At 46.2% G+C, this 16,459-nt stretch overlaps 2 protein-coding genes across 29 annotated transcripts in view; one reads left to right on the forward strand and one right to left on the reverse strand.

Annotated features, from left to right (window-relative positions):
• Window positions 1–3,212, reverse strand: part of TMEM138 (transmembrane protein 138) — a 22,054-nt gene extending 18,842 nt beyond the window's left edge. For 4 of the 22 annotated variants that reach the window (XR_014792409.1, XM_084859051.1, XM_084858973.1 and 1 more), the window contains exons 1-2: window positions 1,012–1,158; window positions 274–531 (exon numbers count right to left, since the gene is read on the reverse strand). Coding sequence is in view for 17 of the 22 variants with exons in the window: in XM_084859051.1 (XP_084715177.1) it covers window positions 274–401 (128 nt within the window). In the remaining 5 variants the exon portion in view is untranslated. Of the gene's footprint in view, window positions 1–273; window positions 1,251–1,754; window positions 2,459–2,848 lie in introns of those variants that run through there. The other 18 variants (XR_014792403.1, XM_084859030.1, XM_084858950.1 and 15 more) reach the window with 10 other exon arrangements.
• On the forward strand, window positions 827–16,273 carry CYB561A3 (cytochrome b561 family member A3). 7 transcript variants are annotated; one of them, XM_084858858.1, is made up of 6 exons: window positions 827–1,286; window positions 9,313–9,519; window positions 9,658–9,866; window positions 11,445–11,599; window positions 13,093–13,249; window positions 15,901–16,273. In XM_084858858.1, the coding sequence occupies exons 2-6, from the start codon at window positions 9,336–9,338 to the stop codon at window positions 15,922–15,924; spliced, it is 729 nt and encodes a 242-aa protein (XP_084714984.1). In that variant the 5' UTR covers window positions 827–1,286; window positions 9,313–9,335; the 3' UTR covers window positions 15,925–16,273. The 7 variants fall into 7 exon arrangements, with proteins under 7 accessions (XP_084714984.1, XP_084714993.1, XP_084714945.1 ...); XM_084858867.1 differs by lacking the exon at window positions 827–1,286 and adding an exon at window positions 2,504–2,810; XM_084858819.1 differs by lacking the exon at window positions 827–1,286 and adding an exon at window positions 3,465–3,673.
• Window positions 16,274–16,459: the final 186 nt, after the last annotated feature.

Consider the following 16,459-nt stretch of genomic DNA (forward strand, 5'->3'; position numbering starts at 1 on the left):
CACACGTACTAGGGATCAAGTCCCATTACACACAGCTATACACATATTTCTAAGTGAACATCCAAGGATCTTGTTGTAAATATCTCTACTTCAAGTCAGTTATTCAGAGCACTAGTCTATAGTTCTATCCTACAAAGTATCTGGTCTCTACAACTGTTTTAAGAACTGCAGGCCTAGCTTTCACTATTTTTTTACTTTCTTCTGTTTTGGAGAAAAAGGCAAATAAGTTCTAAAAGTGAATAAAACAAGCATAACGTGTCCTGCCATACTCACATGAAGAGCACAAGCTGGATGACAGGGGCCATGCGCAGCAGTTCCGAGAAGGAGTTGACAAAAAGGTCATAGAACAGTAGTAAGAACTGCAAGGAGAGCACCAGGCTATAGTTGCTGGTCTGGAGCATCTTCCTTGCCTAGAGTTGTGGGACCTCAGTGTCTGCATCCCAAAGAGTGCCAGCTCATGCTACAGAGGGTATGCAATCACTCACCGCTCCTTATGGCCGAGACCTTAAACCTGCAGAAGTATGGTGGCGGCTGGTGGGGGAGTAAAGAGAGCAACACAATAATGGTGAAAAGGAGACAAGCCACGGCTAATTATCCATTGCCAAGTGCGCCACAAATCTGGGGCATGTCACTCACAGCCTAGTGCTGCACAGCTAAGGAAATCGATCAAGCAGAGGTTTTTTTGTAAAGGGACAAAAGAATCAGAGCCCTTTGCTCCTTTATAGAAATGAGATCCATTATTAGCCATTATAGCCTAGCACTGTCGTTACGCTTTCCAGTGCAGGACTTCATGAAAAAGACCGCCCATGAATTGCCTCCCATTTCTACACGACGAAGGCGAAATGGTCATAGGCACCTGAGGAAAAAGGCCTGAAACGCAGAATCCCAGGACAACCTCGGGGAATCAAAAGTCACGGGCCTGACCCTGCAGGTGCTCCGGGTGTGGGTCCTGCCTGCCGGAGGAGCTGCCCCCCCAAGCCAAGCGCTCTCCGCGCCTGGGATTCGATATACCCGCGCTAAGTCGGAGGAGAACATAACCCCAGCAACGGATCCCCGAAACACAGCCGCTGCCCGGTGACACCCGCGAAGAAAAGGACCCGACGCCACTCCAGCCCCCTCCGTGCGCCCCACGCTCGCCTCACTCCGCCGCCGCCCGTCACCGTGGAGACCGTGCAACCGCCGGGGGGGGGGGAGGCGTAGGAGACAGCATCCCCGGAAGCTCCGGCACTGACTGCCGCGACCGTAGACTCGCGAAGGAGAGCGAAGCGCACGATCTCATAGTTCGGGTAGGGAATTTCCGGGTTTTTGACTGGAAGCCATTTTAACAAACTTCCCCGTGGAGGAAGTGAAGGCTGCCCTTAGAAAAGACAGCAGCAGAGAGAGGAATTCACGCACTTCAGGCCTCATTTCGCGTGTGAATTTCATTGTTAGGTTTTAAGCGCTGGAAAAATCGCCCTACTAATGCAAGCGCACTCCGCTGCCCACACACAGGTGGGTGTGCGGCTTATGAGAGCCCTGCAATGTCGTCCACTGATGATATTGCAGGTCGGGGGGGGGGGGGCTGAGGTTTGGGATTCAAAAATCCCCATACAAAACACCCCTCAGAATACAGCAAATCGTCGCCTCACACAACCCCGACACGTTCTGCAGCCACGTAGCATTTTTACACGCGTAAAAACTTTTTTAAAAAATTCAGCCGAAACAAGGCCTCTTCTCTTTCCGGCCACCTTTTATTTTTCTACGGCAACACCTACCTCCCACTCTGAGCTACGGTAAAATCTTGGATTTCTCCATTAATACCTACGGGCAGCCCTCTAGGAAACCGCTCTTTATATAACGATCGTCGTCACTTCGTTTTCCTATCTCTATGGTAAGGATAGGAAAAAGACATCATTTTTTCTGTCTTTGCACTTAGCTGCTTGTCTAAATTTCCTTCTCTGTGGTGGATTAATGCTTCAGTGCGAGGAATTGCTCCCTCCTCCTCTTTCCTCCTCCTTTAAGTCCACTCAGTCAGCGCTTCCAACCGATTGTCTAATATATCCATATCTATTGCCTAAAGACAGATAGTTATGACCATTTAAAAATGCAGATGGTCGTTTAGTCCACTGTACAAAAAAGAAAGGCAGAGCAGCCGTATCCGAAACATATTTTACGTCGCAAGTTAGTTTTATTTATTTCAGTGGAGGTTATCTATTTTCCTATTATTATAGATTTTTATCCCGCCTTTCACCCTCCAAAAGCGGCTTGCGCGGCAATCGGTAAAGCAACAATTACAAACGATTAATATTACAAACTATTAAAACAATAAAATAGCAAACATTATTACTGCAGTCCTATACATGTCTACCCAGAAGTAAGCCCCATTGAGTTCAATTGACTTATTTCCAGGTAAGTGTTACACGATTACAGCCTAAATAACATTAAATAACAGCTGCAGATAAAACCAATCCCACACACCGCCCCGCCCCCGAAACAGACTGGAATAAACCAAAACCAAAGCCGCAGTCATCAAGAATTGCCTCTGGACAGACAGAGGGCTCCGATCTCGGTGCCCAAAGAGTCTTGGGGCACTTTGAAGACTAGCGAACGAACAAGGCTACTCCTCCGGCAATCGTTACAATGGAAGGCACCGGGTTTGGCAGCATGGAGTGAACTTCCATCAATCTCCGGAAAAATCTCGCCATGTGCCATAATAAATTCGTGGTTGCTGTACTGCAATAGACCGACATGGCTCCCCCCCCCCCTCCGAAAATTGGAATGCAAACGTTGTTAGGATTCTTCTCAAAGCCAACAAAGAGGGGGCCATACAGGTATCTCTGAGGAGGGTATTTCACAGATGGGGGATTACCACAGAGAAGGTCCTGTCCAAGCAAGTGCGAGTAGGATCGCAGCTACAGAATCCCACGTGGTATAGGGATATTCTGCAGCACAATTTCAGTAGGTTTAGGCACGCCTAACTGTGAGTAGCACCAGGCTGCTAATAATCCAGTAACAACAGCAACAACAACAGCGGCACAATGAGACCGCTCTTAGAATAGGTTGCCAACTTGGCAGGGCTCCTGTGCCTTCAATTAACTGCTGCGCGATGAGCAGAAATTCAGCACGTGACGCATTTCCCGTTAATGCATCGGCTCTCCCTGCTCAGTTTGGTATGCAGCGGATGCAGGAGTCCCTCTGAGGAGAAAAGTTCATATTCGAATGTGATCTTATGCGTGTCCCTGCTGGAGGGCATGTCTTTTTAAGGCAAGGGCAGGAAATAATGACCGGTGAACGTAGGCACGTAGGAAAATCATAAAGACAGAAGCAAACGAAGACCATGAAGTGTTTTCAAAGCGCCCTTGCAGGGAGAATCGATCCAATTTGTCTCCTTCCGTCTTCGCGAGGACTGGAGCAATAGACGGGCGAGGCCTCACCACGAAAACTACATTTCCCAGAAATCCATCGATGGGCAGGCCGGATGTGCTGATTGGGCGGGGCCGTGAACTGCGAGTCAGAGGGTCTTAAATGCTTAGTAAGAGCGATAGGCCGCCGTGTCGAAGGGTCTGTAGAACTTTGGGACTACTTTTCCCGGCGCTCCCCGCGTCTCAGGCGGAAGCGAGGTGTGAGATGCCGCTGGTGTGCTGCTCAGTTCTGCGGCTGTATGGTAGTAGCTGGCTTGCTAGTAGGAGGAGAGGTGGCGGTGTTTTCTCTCTGCAATCACTTTCGTAGTCGTATCTGTTTTACCGTTAACAAGCAGTAATCCCAGTAAGGGGTTATATAACGTTCCCACTGCCAATTTCGCTCGGTATCTTTACATTCTGCTTTGGAAAGCTTTCCTTACTGTATAAGCATTTGAGTAGCTTGCTGGTGAGGAGACCCTTTTCTCCATGAAACTCCCCGAGAGTTGCTAGCTGGCTTGCTGCTGTAGCACTCTGCTTTGCTAGGAAGTCTTAAATACAACTGATGAATTGTGTGTTGCTTCATAGGTAATTACATTAGATCCAGGATCTACCTTCTAAGGACAGAAATGGGTCTGCTCGTGGAAGGTGCCCCTGCCTGATTTGGGGGGTTCCCACGCACCACAGCTGGCCCCATTCAGCAGGGTTCCCTGACCCTCTGTGTAGCATTTCCAGGGGGCTGGAGGGGCTGTTGTAGGGTGGGGCGGGTGGGGAAGTCTGCTTATGCCTGCTCAGTTGCACATGCCTAAATCTGGAACCCACCCATTGTATGTCGTTGCCTATAAAAGGTGATGCCACCGTAAACCAATTTCTAAAATGCTACCACCTTTCTTCTTGGAATAGAGAGCAATGAACATCCCAGGGCTTTGTGCTTTATCATTCACTTCATGAGGCTGAAGCTGGTTCCTCGTTCAACACAGATGCATAAACAGCCTGAACAAGGAACTGAAGTTTGCACCCCATGCCTCTACAAGCTGCGATAAGCTTTGGACCACCCCAAATCACGTGCTGCTACGAGAATGTCTGCTGCAAGATGTCACAGCCCCGCATTATCTTTCACACAAAGCTTTCGTTTTTAGACTGTCATTGGGTCTACTGAACAGAGTGGCAATTAAAGTGAAAAGCAAATGGCCAAGTAGTGTACCACAGGCTAAATTTGTTCATAAGGCAATGCCAAAAACATCCTTATAAGGGTCTACTGTGTGGTGCTTATTGATTAATGGTCTCCGTGAGTGCTTCCAAATGGAGGTCTCCTAGCTGTATCAATTAGAAGGCATTGTGCAGCTATTCCATCTTTTTTTTTTCTTCACGGATTTTCTGTAGTAAGAAAAAAGACAGAAGTGGCGGGAAAACATGGGAGGGTTACAAATGGAATATGTTATCATCTGAGCCACCTGTAAAATTCTGTGAATGAGACAGGGTGATAGCACGATAAAAGGCTTGTCTGGAAGCATGTCTCTTTAGAAGCAAAGCTTGCCAAAAGCTGTAGCCTCCTATTAGTACAATAGTTCTCAAAAGGGGCTATTTTGCATGACACATGGTTTATTGTTCACAGCTTTTGCATGGTTTAATGTTCATGGGTTCTCTTATTGTTCCCATTTTCTGCTCTGAATATAACCATCAGATACCGAGCAGTAAAGTTAAGAGTCTCCTATGGGCTGTAAATAAAAAGGGCTTAACTGATGGCAAAATGATAACAGATGACAAAGAAAAGGCAGAGGTGCTCAATGCCTACTTTGACTCAGTCTTTTCCCAAAAGAGGGTCTATGACCCCCCTGGCAAAGGCAAAGTACAGGCTGAAGGGGCAGGATTGCAGCTTGAGATGGATAGGCATATGGTCAAGGAACACCTAATTACTTTGAATGAGTTCAAATCTCCAGGGCCAGATGAACTGCATCCTAGAGTCATAAAGGAACTAGCAGAAGAACTCAGAACCACTGTCTATTCTCTCTGAGAAATCATGGAGGACAGAGGAAGTGCCAGATGACTGGAGGAGGGCTAATGTTGTCCCTATCTTCAAAAGGTAAAAAGGAGGAACCTGGGAACTACAGACCAGTCAGTCTGACATCAATCCCTGGGAAAATTCTGGAGTAGATGATAAAGCAATCCATCTGTAAGCACCTTGAAACAGTGCAGTGATTACTCGAAGCCAACATGGATTTGTCAAGAACAAATCCTGCCAGACAAATCTGATCTCATTTTTTGATCCGGTAACCTCCCTTGTGGACTGTGGGAATGCTGTAGACATAATATACCTTGACTTCAGCAAAGCTTTCAACAAAGTGCCCCATGATATCCTGATGAGCAAAGTAGCTCAAAGTGGGCTAGATGAAACAACGATCCAGTGGATCCACAGTTGGCTACAGAATCGGACTCAAAGAGTGCTTATCAATGGGACCTTCTCAAACTGGGGAGAGGTAACGAGCGGAGTACCGCAGGGCTCAGTCCTGGGCCCAGTGCTCTTCAACATTTGTATTAATGACTTGGAGGAGGAGGTGCAGGGAATGCTGATCAGATTTGCAGATGACACAAAATTGGGCGGGATAGTTAACACCCTGGAAGACAGAAACAAAATTCAAAGTGATCTGGATAGACTGGAGCGCTGGGCAGAAAGCAACAGAATGACATTTCATAGGGATAAATGCCAAGTTCTGCACCTAGGAAAAAGAAACCAAATGCACAGTTACAAGATGGGGGATACATGGCTCAACAACACTACAAGCGAGAAGGATCTTGGAATTGTTGTCGATCAGAAGCTGAATCTGAGCCAACAATGTGATGTGGCTGCAAAAAAGGCAAATGCTATTTTGGGCTGCATTAATAGAAGCATAGCTTCCAAATCCCGGGAAGTACTAGTTCCCCTCTACTCAGCACTGGTTAGGCCTCACCTGGAGTACTGTGTCCAGTTCTGGGCACCACACTTTAAGAAGGATGCAGACAAGCTGGAGAGGGTTCAGAGGAGGGCAACAAAGATGATCAGGGGACTGGAAACAAAGCCCTCTGAAGAGAGACTGAAACAACTGGGCATGTTTAGCCTTGAGAAGAGAAGGCTAAATATCTCCCCTCAGTTGAGATATGATAGCGCTCTTCAAGGCCTTGAAAGGTTGTCACAGAGAGGAAGGCCAGGATGCCTTCTCCATCATCCCAGAGTGCAGGACATGGAATAATGGGCTCAAGTTACAGGAAGCCAGATTCTGTCTGAACATCAGGAGAAACTTCCAGACTGTTGGAGCAATACAACAATGGAACCAATTATCTAGGGAGGTGGTGGGCTGTCCCACATTGGAGGCGTTCAAGACGAGGCTGGACAGCCATCTGTCAGGGATGCTCTGACTTGGATTCCTGCATTGAGCAGGGGGTTGGACTCGATGGCCTTGTAGGCCCTTTCCAACCCTACTATTCTATGATTCTATGATCAAAAAAGCAAATCAACAAAATCATGTTTTATAATAATATAATTATAATAATACGACATTAGAATAGTAACTAGCATTTTCAAAGTTGCAAATAAATAGCATCAATATTTTATGTCTCCCCTCTTTCTGTCCCATCTGCTGTTGTTAAACTTCCTAAGGGGAATTTGGCAGTTGAATTCTGCTCTAGCCCAACATTTGTGATGGGTGTAGAGACAAACATTGCTTTATTTCTGTACCTGATGGTCTGGTGATCCACCCACATAGCTTCTGCAACCAATTGGTGTGACCTGATGCATCATTTTGGTATTGCCAACTTTAAATATTGTGTGGGAGGCACTGGGACAGGAAGGCAAGCACTGAGCATGTAAAATAGCATGCATCTCTTTTTAAAACATGGAATGTAATAGTTTACAGGTTTAGGTTAGCATTCTGTCTGGAACTAGAAATTCAATAATCATCCAGTTATGAACATGGATGGTCTGTGCCTACTTAAGGCAAGATTTTTCCCCTTGTGTTTTTTCCAGTGGCATTGTTGCTCTCCCATTCCAAAAAAAATTGATATGGGGGCCTTAAGGGAGCAATTCTATGCATGTTTAGACAGAAAAAAAAGTCCTACAACTCCTAGCATTCACCAGCCAGCATGGTTGGCTGGGGAATTCTGGGAATTATATGACTTTTTTCTCTCTAAACATGCATAGGATTAAACCTTAAATGGTCAAACGGTGAAATCTAGTGCAATGCAGGATGTCTTCAGTAGCGCAAGGTCAGTAACTCAGCCATAATAACTTTTTAAGGGCAGTTCTTCCTTATGCTGGAATTCAAGAGCCTGACGATAAACTGTGACATCTTTAAATATAGGAGCAGAGTTTGAGGTGATTGCTGGGAGTGTTGCTACCTGCACTTTTATAGTGTGGTGACAGTGGAAGGCTGGAAGAATGCAAGGATTGCAGAGTTGTAAACCTTCCTGACTAATTCTCATAACCTATGGCTAGGCTAGGCTCCAAGATCTTAACAGCCCTCAGGTAAGGCACTGTCTGTGGGCCCTTTAACCTGGAAGGAGCAGGTTGTATAAAACATACTTTCTCTTAAAATTTGACCTTCCTGGGTGCTCTGTGCAAAAAGCAATAATGGCAGGATGTAAGGTGGAGGCTTGGTCAGTCTTGGGGCCCCGGGTAAATGCCAGCCCTTGCCATCTGTTAAAACAGCCTCTGAGAAAATTAGTCTTGGATGATTAATCTGGCTGCACCAGAACTTTGTTATCACAGAGGGCACAGCTGCTAATTTGTTTTCACTCTGGATAAACCCTTTTGCATAAGCCTATCCTCATCTTGGTGTTGATGAGCATATATTTGGTAGTTTATGTACATCTCAATGTAGGTCTCCAGTTTCTGGGAAGATGCTAAAAGATTGGTCTTGTAGGTCAGAGAAAACAATTCTGCAATGTCTCCAGCCAGGCGTTCCAGTCTGCTGTATGGTTGAGAGAGACGAGCTGAGTTTAGGGAAAGGTTTTAAACAAAACGAGACTGTCCCCTCTTTCTCTCCAGACCAAAGGTGTGCTGGAAGTCAAGAGTGATGTTTCAGTCATTGTTGTTTCAACACACGCTCTCTGTTCATCTACTCAGTTCTGCTTTGAAAGCAGAAGTTGAGATGATCTCATGACTGTTGCCTCCCTACAGGAAGCAGTGGTTGCAGGTGCACCATCTGTGTAGGACGACTGGGTAGGTGGGAGGGGTTTGCGGTCTGCACCTTGGCTGTAGGGACAGCTTGTAAAGCAATCTGAAAACCCTAATGTGGACTGTTTCTCTTGCTCAGTTGGCTTTGGCTGGAACACATTTATGCCTCTTAGATCAAGCTGGATCCAGTAAGAGCTACTCTTAACTCCTCTTTGAGTGCCAGTGCCACTTACATAAAGGTCAGGGAAGAGCCATGGAAATCAGAATGGCAGACTTGTGTGGGCTGGTACACGTTCGCTACTTCTCTAGGTTTAATTTCACTTAAGTTGCATCCTGCCTGATCGTATAATGGATTCATTCTGGGTTCTTCTTCTTGATTGACAATTGCAAGGCTGACTGGAAACTTTGCTAAAATGGATACTAAGTATAAACTATTGACCAATGACCCTGTGGCTTGCCTTTGTGAAAGATGGAAGCAATGCCAATTACAGTCTGTTAGGTAGTTGTTGATTTTGGCTTTCGAGAGTACTGGGCTTTGGTTAGAATATGATCTGCTTTAATCAGCCCAGGGTAATCCTAGACGGGAGCTTTCTTCCTCCTAGCTGCGATGTTTGGTGTGTGTTCTGCTTGTTTGGTAATGCTCTATAAAGCAAACTCCTCTGACCCAGCCTCTGGGGCTCCTCCCCCTTCCAAAAGCTGGCAAAAACCTCACAGCAGTGCAGATAGATTCTAGGCTAGTCGGCACCTAGATAGTTTTTAGAGCTAGTCCTTGTCTTGTCTTCTCAGGTGTACTCCCTGCTAGCAGCAAGATGCCTGGCGTTCCATTCTTGCCATACTCCATTCTACTGGGAATTCTGGGGATTGTCTGTGTGGGCTTTACAGTGCATTGGAGCCAACACTGGCTTGGTGGCTTTGCCTGGGATGGTTCTTCTCATACGTTTAATTGGCACCCAGTTCTCATGGTGACAGGCATGTTGGTCTTGTATGGCATAGGTAAGTGGAAAGAGGTTCCAATTCCTTTCTGATTCTCCCCTACCCCACCCCTAAGAATCTGGGAGGGAGTAACTTGGTGGTTGTGGGGGTGCCTGAGCTGTCTTGGATCCAATGACTTCTCCCCTCCCTCCCCTGCAGCGGCCCTGGTGTATCGAATACCCTGCTCCTGGGAGGGGTCCAAGCTCCCATGGAAGCTGCTGCATGCAGCACTGACCTTGACAGCATTTATCATGGTTGTCCTCGGACTGGTGGCTGTCTTTAAGTTTCACAACAAGCAGAAGGTTCCCAACATGTACTCACTACACAGCTGGCTAGGGCTATCCACTGTGCTGCTCTTCTCCTGCCAGGTGGGTAAGAACCTCAGAACTGTATTTATTTATATATTTTAAAAACTTATATCCCCCACCTATTTTCCCGAGAGGGGGCTCATACATAATTGGTAACGTTGGAAATGATAGTTTCCAACCCCTTATCCAAAAAACAATTTGAAGTCCCAAATAAACAACTTGTGAGAACAGCAGTTAACTATCAGGGCTAAAAGAAGGGTTAGAGCTCAGTGGTAGAGCACTGGCTTTGTATGCTGAAGCTTCCTGGCATTTCCAAGAAGAGCTGGGAAAGACCCCTGACTGAACTCTAGAGAGCTGCTGCCAGTCAGTGTCAACCACGGATCAGCAGCTTGGTGCCCACAGGCTCTACTATGCCCCTAGACACACTTCTATGTGCCCTACTCCTCCCATTAAAAAAAAAATAACATTCTCACTGGCAGTTGGGATTGGTTCAAAGCAAGGTGAGGGCCTCAGCTGCTGCGCTCTTCATTTCCCATGAATGCCTCTGGGCTACACGGTGGGGCTCAGAGACATTCTAGGGAAATGAAGATGGTGGGTGACCATGGCAGCTATTTTGTGGTGGTGTTCAGGACAGATTCTTGAATTGCCAAATGTGCCCATGGGCCAAAAAAGGTTGCCCACCCCTGGTGTAGACAGCACTGAGTTAGATCGATCAGTAGTTTGACTCAGTATAAAGCTGCTTCCTACATTCTAACAATAACCAGTTAGGATACGGTCTAGTTAGCTCAGTTTTCTGTTTGTAGCAGTGGCTGGCCAGGTGTTTCTGAGCTTCTGTTGAAGCAAGACAGGAGATCTGATATTCATCCCATTTGTCCCCAACATTGGGTGGCCAGAAATCTAGAGAGAGAGAGAGAGAGAGAGAGAGAGAGAGAGAATGTGTGTGTGAACATGGACATTGTTTTCCTGCTACTGGGCAAATGACCACCTATGGGTTTAATCTCACTGAATTCATTCTAATGCTTTGAAAAACCAATTAGTCCATTGGGTCCTTTTAGTATCTTGTGGCGGTGTATTATACAGCTTGATCATGCATTGTATAAAGAGATACTTTTGTCTTAAACCTGCTGCCTGACAATTTTTTGTATTCTGAGCAGGTGAATAAGGGCACAATCATGGCTGGCTGAGGCATGTTGGGAGTTGTGGGACTTTTTTCTGCCTAAACACGCATAGGATTGCACCCTAATTTGTCTTCACAAATATTGTGGTCCCTCTTGGTCATCTGTTCTCAGTGATCCAAGCTGACCCTTCACCATGCGCGCACACAGTGTTTAAGTCTGTTTCAAACAATTTATTTCCATTTATTTAAAGTGTTATATACCCTGTTCCCCACCAAAGACCACAAAACAGAATCTTGATTTCATTTTTTAAACTGATAAGTGGTTGCTTTTTTTTGAGCTCTAGTTGCTTTGATAACATAGATTATAAAGCAGTTCTGAAATGTGAGGAATAAAATTAATGCTTCTGCAAATGCAGTTGCCATGCTACTTGCTTTGCTCTGCAGATCACATATGAATACGTTTAAAAGCTTCAGTCCCAATGTAGATACCCTGTTGCCTAATTCTTCTCTCTCCTATCCAGTGGCTAATGGGGTTTGCATCTTTCCTGTTGCCTTGGGCCCCTGCCTGGTTCCGAGCCATCTACAAGCCCATCCATGTCTTCTTTGGCTCTGCCATCCTCTCTTTGGTTGTGGCAGCCTGTATCTCGGGCATCAATGAAAAGCTGTTCCTCACACTGTGGGTATCATCATCATATTTATATCCCACCTTTTCCCCAATACTAGGACTCAAGGTGGCTTTACAACATTAAAACTTGTACAGTTAAAACCTATAAATAGAAGTTTACAAAAGTTAAAAATATAATTAAATCATCAGTAATATTAACATTGTATAAAATATCAATGTTAAAAGACAACAAGAAATATAACCATAGTATCCATGCGTTCTATTCTCACTGGTCCAGACTAGCTATCCCCAAAGGCCTTCCAGAAAAGGTTTTTACATGCCAGCAAAAGCATATCAAGGAAGGTGCCACTCTCGCCTCCCTGGGAAGGGAGTGCCAGAGCCTGGGGCAGCCACTGAGAAGGCCCTCTCCTGCATTCCCACCAGACGTGCCTGTGATGGTGGTGGGACTGTGAGAAGGGCCTCCCCTGAAGATCTCAGGGCATGAGTAGGCTCATAGGGGAGAATATGGTATTTCAGTTAACCTGTAGAGTTATCTGAGTAGAGGAACTTGGGGGTGTTGATCTGGGGAGCACATAGCCAATGGTACTAAAAGGAGCACAGAGAAAATGGTTGCTGATTTATTTAGTCTGAAGAGCATTGGTGGTCCCACGGTAACAACTAATGGGTGGGAAAAATGAGACACTAAAGGGAAAACTTAAGTGGCTTAACCCAGGGGTGGGCAGAAAGCAGCTCACCAGAAGTACAGAAGGGAAATGTCCCCAAAGGCCATTGGGCACCTAAGAAGTAGCTACAGGGATGCTACTGGGAATGTCCTTCCCACTGCAATTGATTTTCCCTGGCTCAGTTGCAACATCTAGAACTAATTACTGCCTCTGTATTTTGGGTTGCTCTAACCCTGTCAGTGACAAACAGGAATATGGAGCTGGTGTGTGGAGATCTGTAATGTGGTGCTGGAAGTCCCCACAAGAAAGAGACCTAGGTCTTATGCAGAATAGAACGTGTGCTCGAGCCCCAAGTCAAGACGGAACATCTAGGATGGCTAAAGGGCTGGTGGATCAACCCTCACTGATAAAGCAGGGGTGTGGAACCTCAGGCCAGGGGGCTGAATCCAGCTCACTTGAGGATCCAGCCTAGCCCTCCAGGGTTTCTCAAATAGCCCCACCCCCTTTCCTCTGACCATTGATCATTTGGTGGAATCCTGGCATTTGTGAAGTTCTTCTCCCATTCTAAAAGATTGAAACGTCTCTCTTAAGGCTTAATTACTGGCAGTAACAGCAAAAACAATATGCTGCTTTTTGGGCCCAACCCTTTTGTCTTCAGCCCTGTCCTGCACTGGAATTTGGCCCCTGAGTGTGTCCCTGAAACAGAATTCAGCCCCCAAGTTGAAAAAGGTTCAACATCCCTGTGGTAAAGGAAGGAAAGGGTTATATGACTTAAGAGATTCTTGGTACTGCCCAGGTATTTCCTCCTTTATTGGGTCTCTGGGGAAGTGTGTGAACTGCTGCTGGTCTCTCGTGAAATGTGCATTTTGTGTGTTCCCTTAGAACAAAGTCAGCAACACCATACTCCAAGCTTCCTGCAGAAGCTTGGTTTGCCAACATCCTGGGGATGTTGATCCTGGTCTTTGGGCTGTTGGTGTTGTGGGCTCTTGCCACACCAGCATGGAAACGTCCAGATGTGGATTCAGATGACACCCGAGAGGTGAGGAATTATGCTGCTGTGAAGCTCATGTCTGGAGAATTTGAGTGGTAGTGTGGACTAGCTTGGGCAAAGGATTTATATGTATAAAAGAGTATTTCTTTAATATGAAAGTGTTCTTCAATGGTCTGGTTCGCACATAGTGGTAACCCAGAGTATGGGTTGATGTTACATGCAAACCCAGCACTGTGGTTTAATTATGGATTGTTAACCATGAACAACCCAGGAAGAGAACCCATGGTTTGTTGTTGGTTGTGTAGTCTGGGTTGTTCATTCTTAACAACCCATACTTAAACCATAGTACAGGGTTCACACATCATGACAACCCATGATTCATACTCAACTTGTACTCTGGGTTGTCATTATGTGCAGACCAGGGGTGAGAATAGGGGATTGGGTCTAGGGATGTTGGATTCTGTCTGGCAGTGAAATCTGCTGAGCTTTCCACAGCTTGCCCCCCCCCCCCGACTCCGTTGGGCATAGCCCCAGCGGCAAGGAGGGAGGGGAGCCATGGCGCTGCCCTCTCTTCCTGCTGCTGCTGCTATTGCTACTGCTGTGAAGAATTCTCCCTGCTGGTGTTGACACCAGTGTTGACACCAGCAGGGAGAGTGGAAGAGTTGAGTGTGGCAGCAGCTTTACCTGTACAAATGGTAAAACATTTGCTTATCTTGCCATTTTTTAGGGGAAAAACAGAAGTCCAAGAGTTCCTGATGCTGGACATCCCCAGTTGGGTCCAACATTATGTGAATGGGCATCCACTCACACAACAGGATCTCCCTGTCCTCTCTTCCCCTGTGCATGCCTCCCAAATCTACTCCAGAGGGTCCATCAATCCTCCAGAGCAGATTTGGTGGCAGGGAGGGGCATGCAGGCTGGAAGAGAAATCTGTTCTGCCAGTAGTTTCCATTCTACTGCATCATTGGATCCAACCCAGTGGGCTTGAACTACTACCTTTATAAGTTGCAGCCAGCTGGACAAAGTGGGGGAGGAGTGGGAAGACTGAGAAGTCTTCTGGAGATGGAGGAAAGCTGAGGGAATTCCAAATGGATGGATATAAACCTGGTAAGGTGGTAAAAATCAGAAGCTTGGCTGGTCCCATGGAATCACTGTCCCAGTGGAACGCTTCATCATAAGCAGAACTATGCCTACTCTCTTTGTTGTTCAGTCGTTCAGTCGTGTCCAACTCTTCGTGACCCCATGGACCATAGCACGCCAGGCCTTCCTGTCCTGTGCTCTCTCCTGGAGCATGCTCAAGTTCATATTCATTGCATCAGTGATGCTATCTAGCCATCTCATCCTCTGCCGTCCCCTTCTCCTTTTGCCTTCAGTCTTTCCCAGCATCAGGGTCTTTTCCAGGGAGTTTTCTCTTCGCATTAGGTGGTCAAAATATTGGAGCTTCAGCTTCAGTATCTGTCCTTCCAATGAGCACTCAGGGTTGATTTCCTTTAGGATTGACTGATTTGACCTCCTTGCAGTCCAGGGGACTCGTAAGAGTCTTCTCCAGCACCACAGTTCGAAAGCATCAATTCTTCGGCGCTCAGCCTTCCTTATAGTCCAGCTCTCACAGCCATACATTACTAATGGGAAAACCATAGCTTTGATTAGACGGACCTACTAAACATCAAAAGGCTGCACAAAGAAAAGCTGAATTCTGCTTTAACATTATTTTGCTTCTGCTAATCATGGAACAAGGTGCTGAAACCCAGCCTGCTGACCCCCCTGGGAATCTTATTCAGTCATCCTGGCTTCTGAGACTTCACCAGGCATTGTTCACATAACTTTCAAGCCTGAAATGCTGAGCACAGTCCAGTATGTGATTGTGTTGATAGAACTGAGAAAATACAGAAGCAAAATACATAACTTCAGGTAGCCTCCAAGCAAAATGGTATAGGAGTGAATGGTGCCAGGCAGAGTGAGCTAATTATACACATTGCAATTCTGAGATTTGCAATGGGCGATGACTGCACTTACCAGGGAATGCAAATATAAATGCCAGGGGCAGGTGAATGAACAATGTCCTCCTGAGAATTCACAACTGAAGTTAATTCAGAAGGGAGCTTGAGCCACATACCTTTTAATAAATTGGAACTGGAGTGTTTGTTTGGGTGGCAAAGAACTGAAATGCCCCCAATCACCTTCTGTAGCTTGCAAAGATCTGACTGCTGTGAACAGATACTAAAAGAGGACAGAGCTGAGAAATGGGGTGAATACTTGAGAAAAACAGTTTGCTTTCCCTCTGCATCCCTTCTGGGGATTATATTGCAAGGACCATCTGTTGAAGAAACAGGGTGTTCATGGAAACCATGGGGCAGTTGTAAGGATAACAGAGGGATACTGAGTTCAAGCCTGGCAAAAGGAACCACCTATATTGGAGTGTTATGAGGGCACATGTGAGCTAAGTCCTGCAGGCCTGACCCCCACAGCTTGATGGCAGCCTTCCCCCAACCTCGCACCCTGCTGCTATGTTGGACAGAAATCCCCATAATCTCCCAGCCTGATTATAGGAATTGCAGTTCAACACAGCTGGAGGGTGCCAGAGTGGGGAAGGCTGACATATGGAATGAGCTATGAATGTTAACATCTAAACAGAGAAATGGTAAGCTTACAGAAGCAAGTTTTATTGAGATTTTTCTCCTGGTCCTCTTCATCTACAGCCTTTGCTACAGCAAGCCCAATGAAGTGTTATGAAGCAGCTGTGTGGAGTTGCCAAGATGTGGTGTGATGGCCACTTCTCCAGAGATCTGCAGCCTAGCTTGCTGGTGTCTTCAACATGGGAGTTTGCATCTTGCATTGGTGCAGCTCTTCTGGCAAGAAGCAGTTGGCGTCTGTTCTCTTGGGTCTGCTTGATAGCTTTGCTTTTGCTGGCTTGAAATGCTCTTGCTACTGTGGGCTGCTGGGCATCTAGCCACCTCCAAACAACCTATACCCTATTGGCTGCTGTGCCATCATAACAGATTCCTAGATTTGTATGCTTTTATGACTCACTGGAAACTTAAATTATTGACTAAAATAAATGACTCTCTGTAACTTGTCTGGTGTTTGGGTTTATGGAGGCTTCTGCACTAGCTATTTTGTCTCTCCCCCTCCTGGGTCATGATGCCTTGCCATCCAGTCATTGTCCTCCTGTATTGTCCCTCTGAGTTTAGGGAAAACACTTCTTTCCTGCAGTCCAAGGAAATACATCTTCCCCAGATTGCAGGAAGCCTAACTTGT

Source organism: Heloderma suspectum, chromosome 1 (genome assembly GCF_057233095.1).
Source record: "Heloderma suspectum isolate Gila_16-S chromosome 1, 16-S_ref, whole genome shotgun sequence".
Classification (NCBI taxonomy): Eukaryota; Metazoa; Chordata; class Lepidosauria; order Squamata; family Helodermatidae; genus Heloderma; species Heloderma suspectum.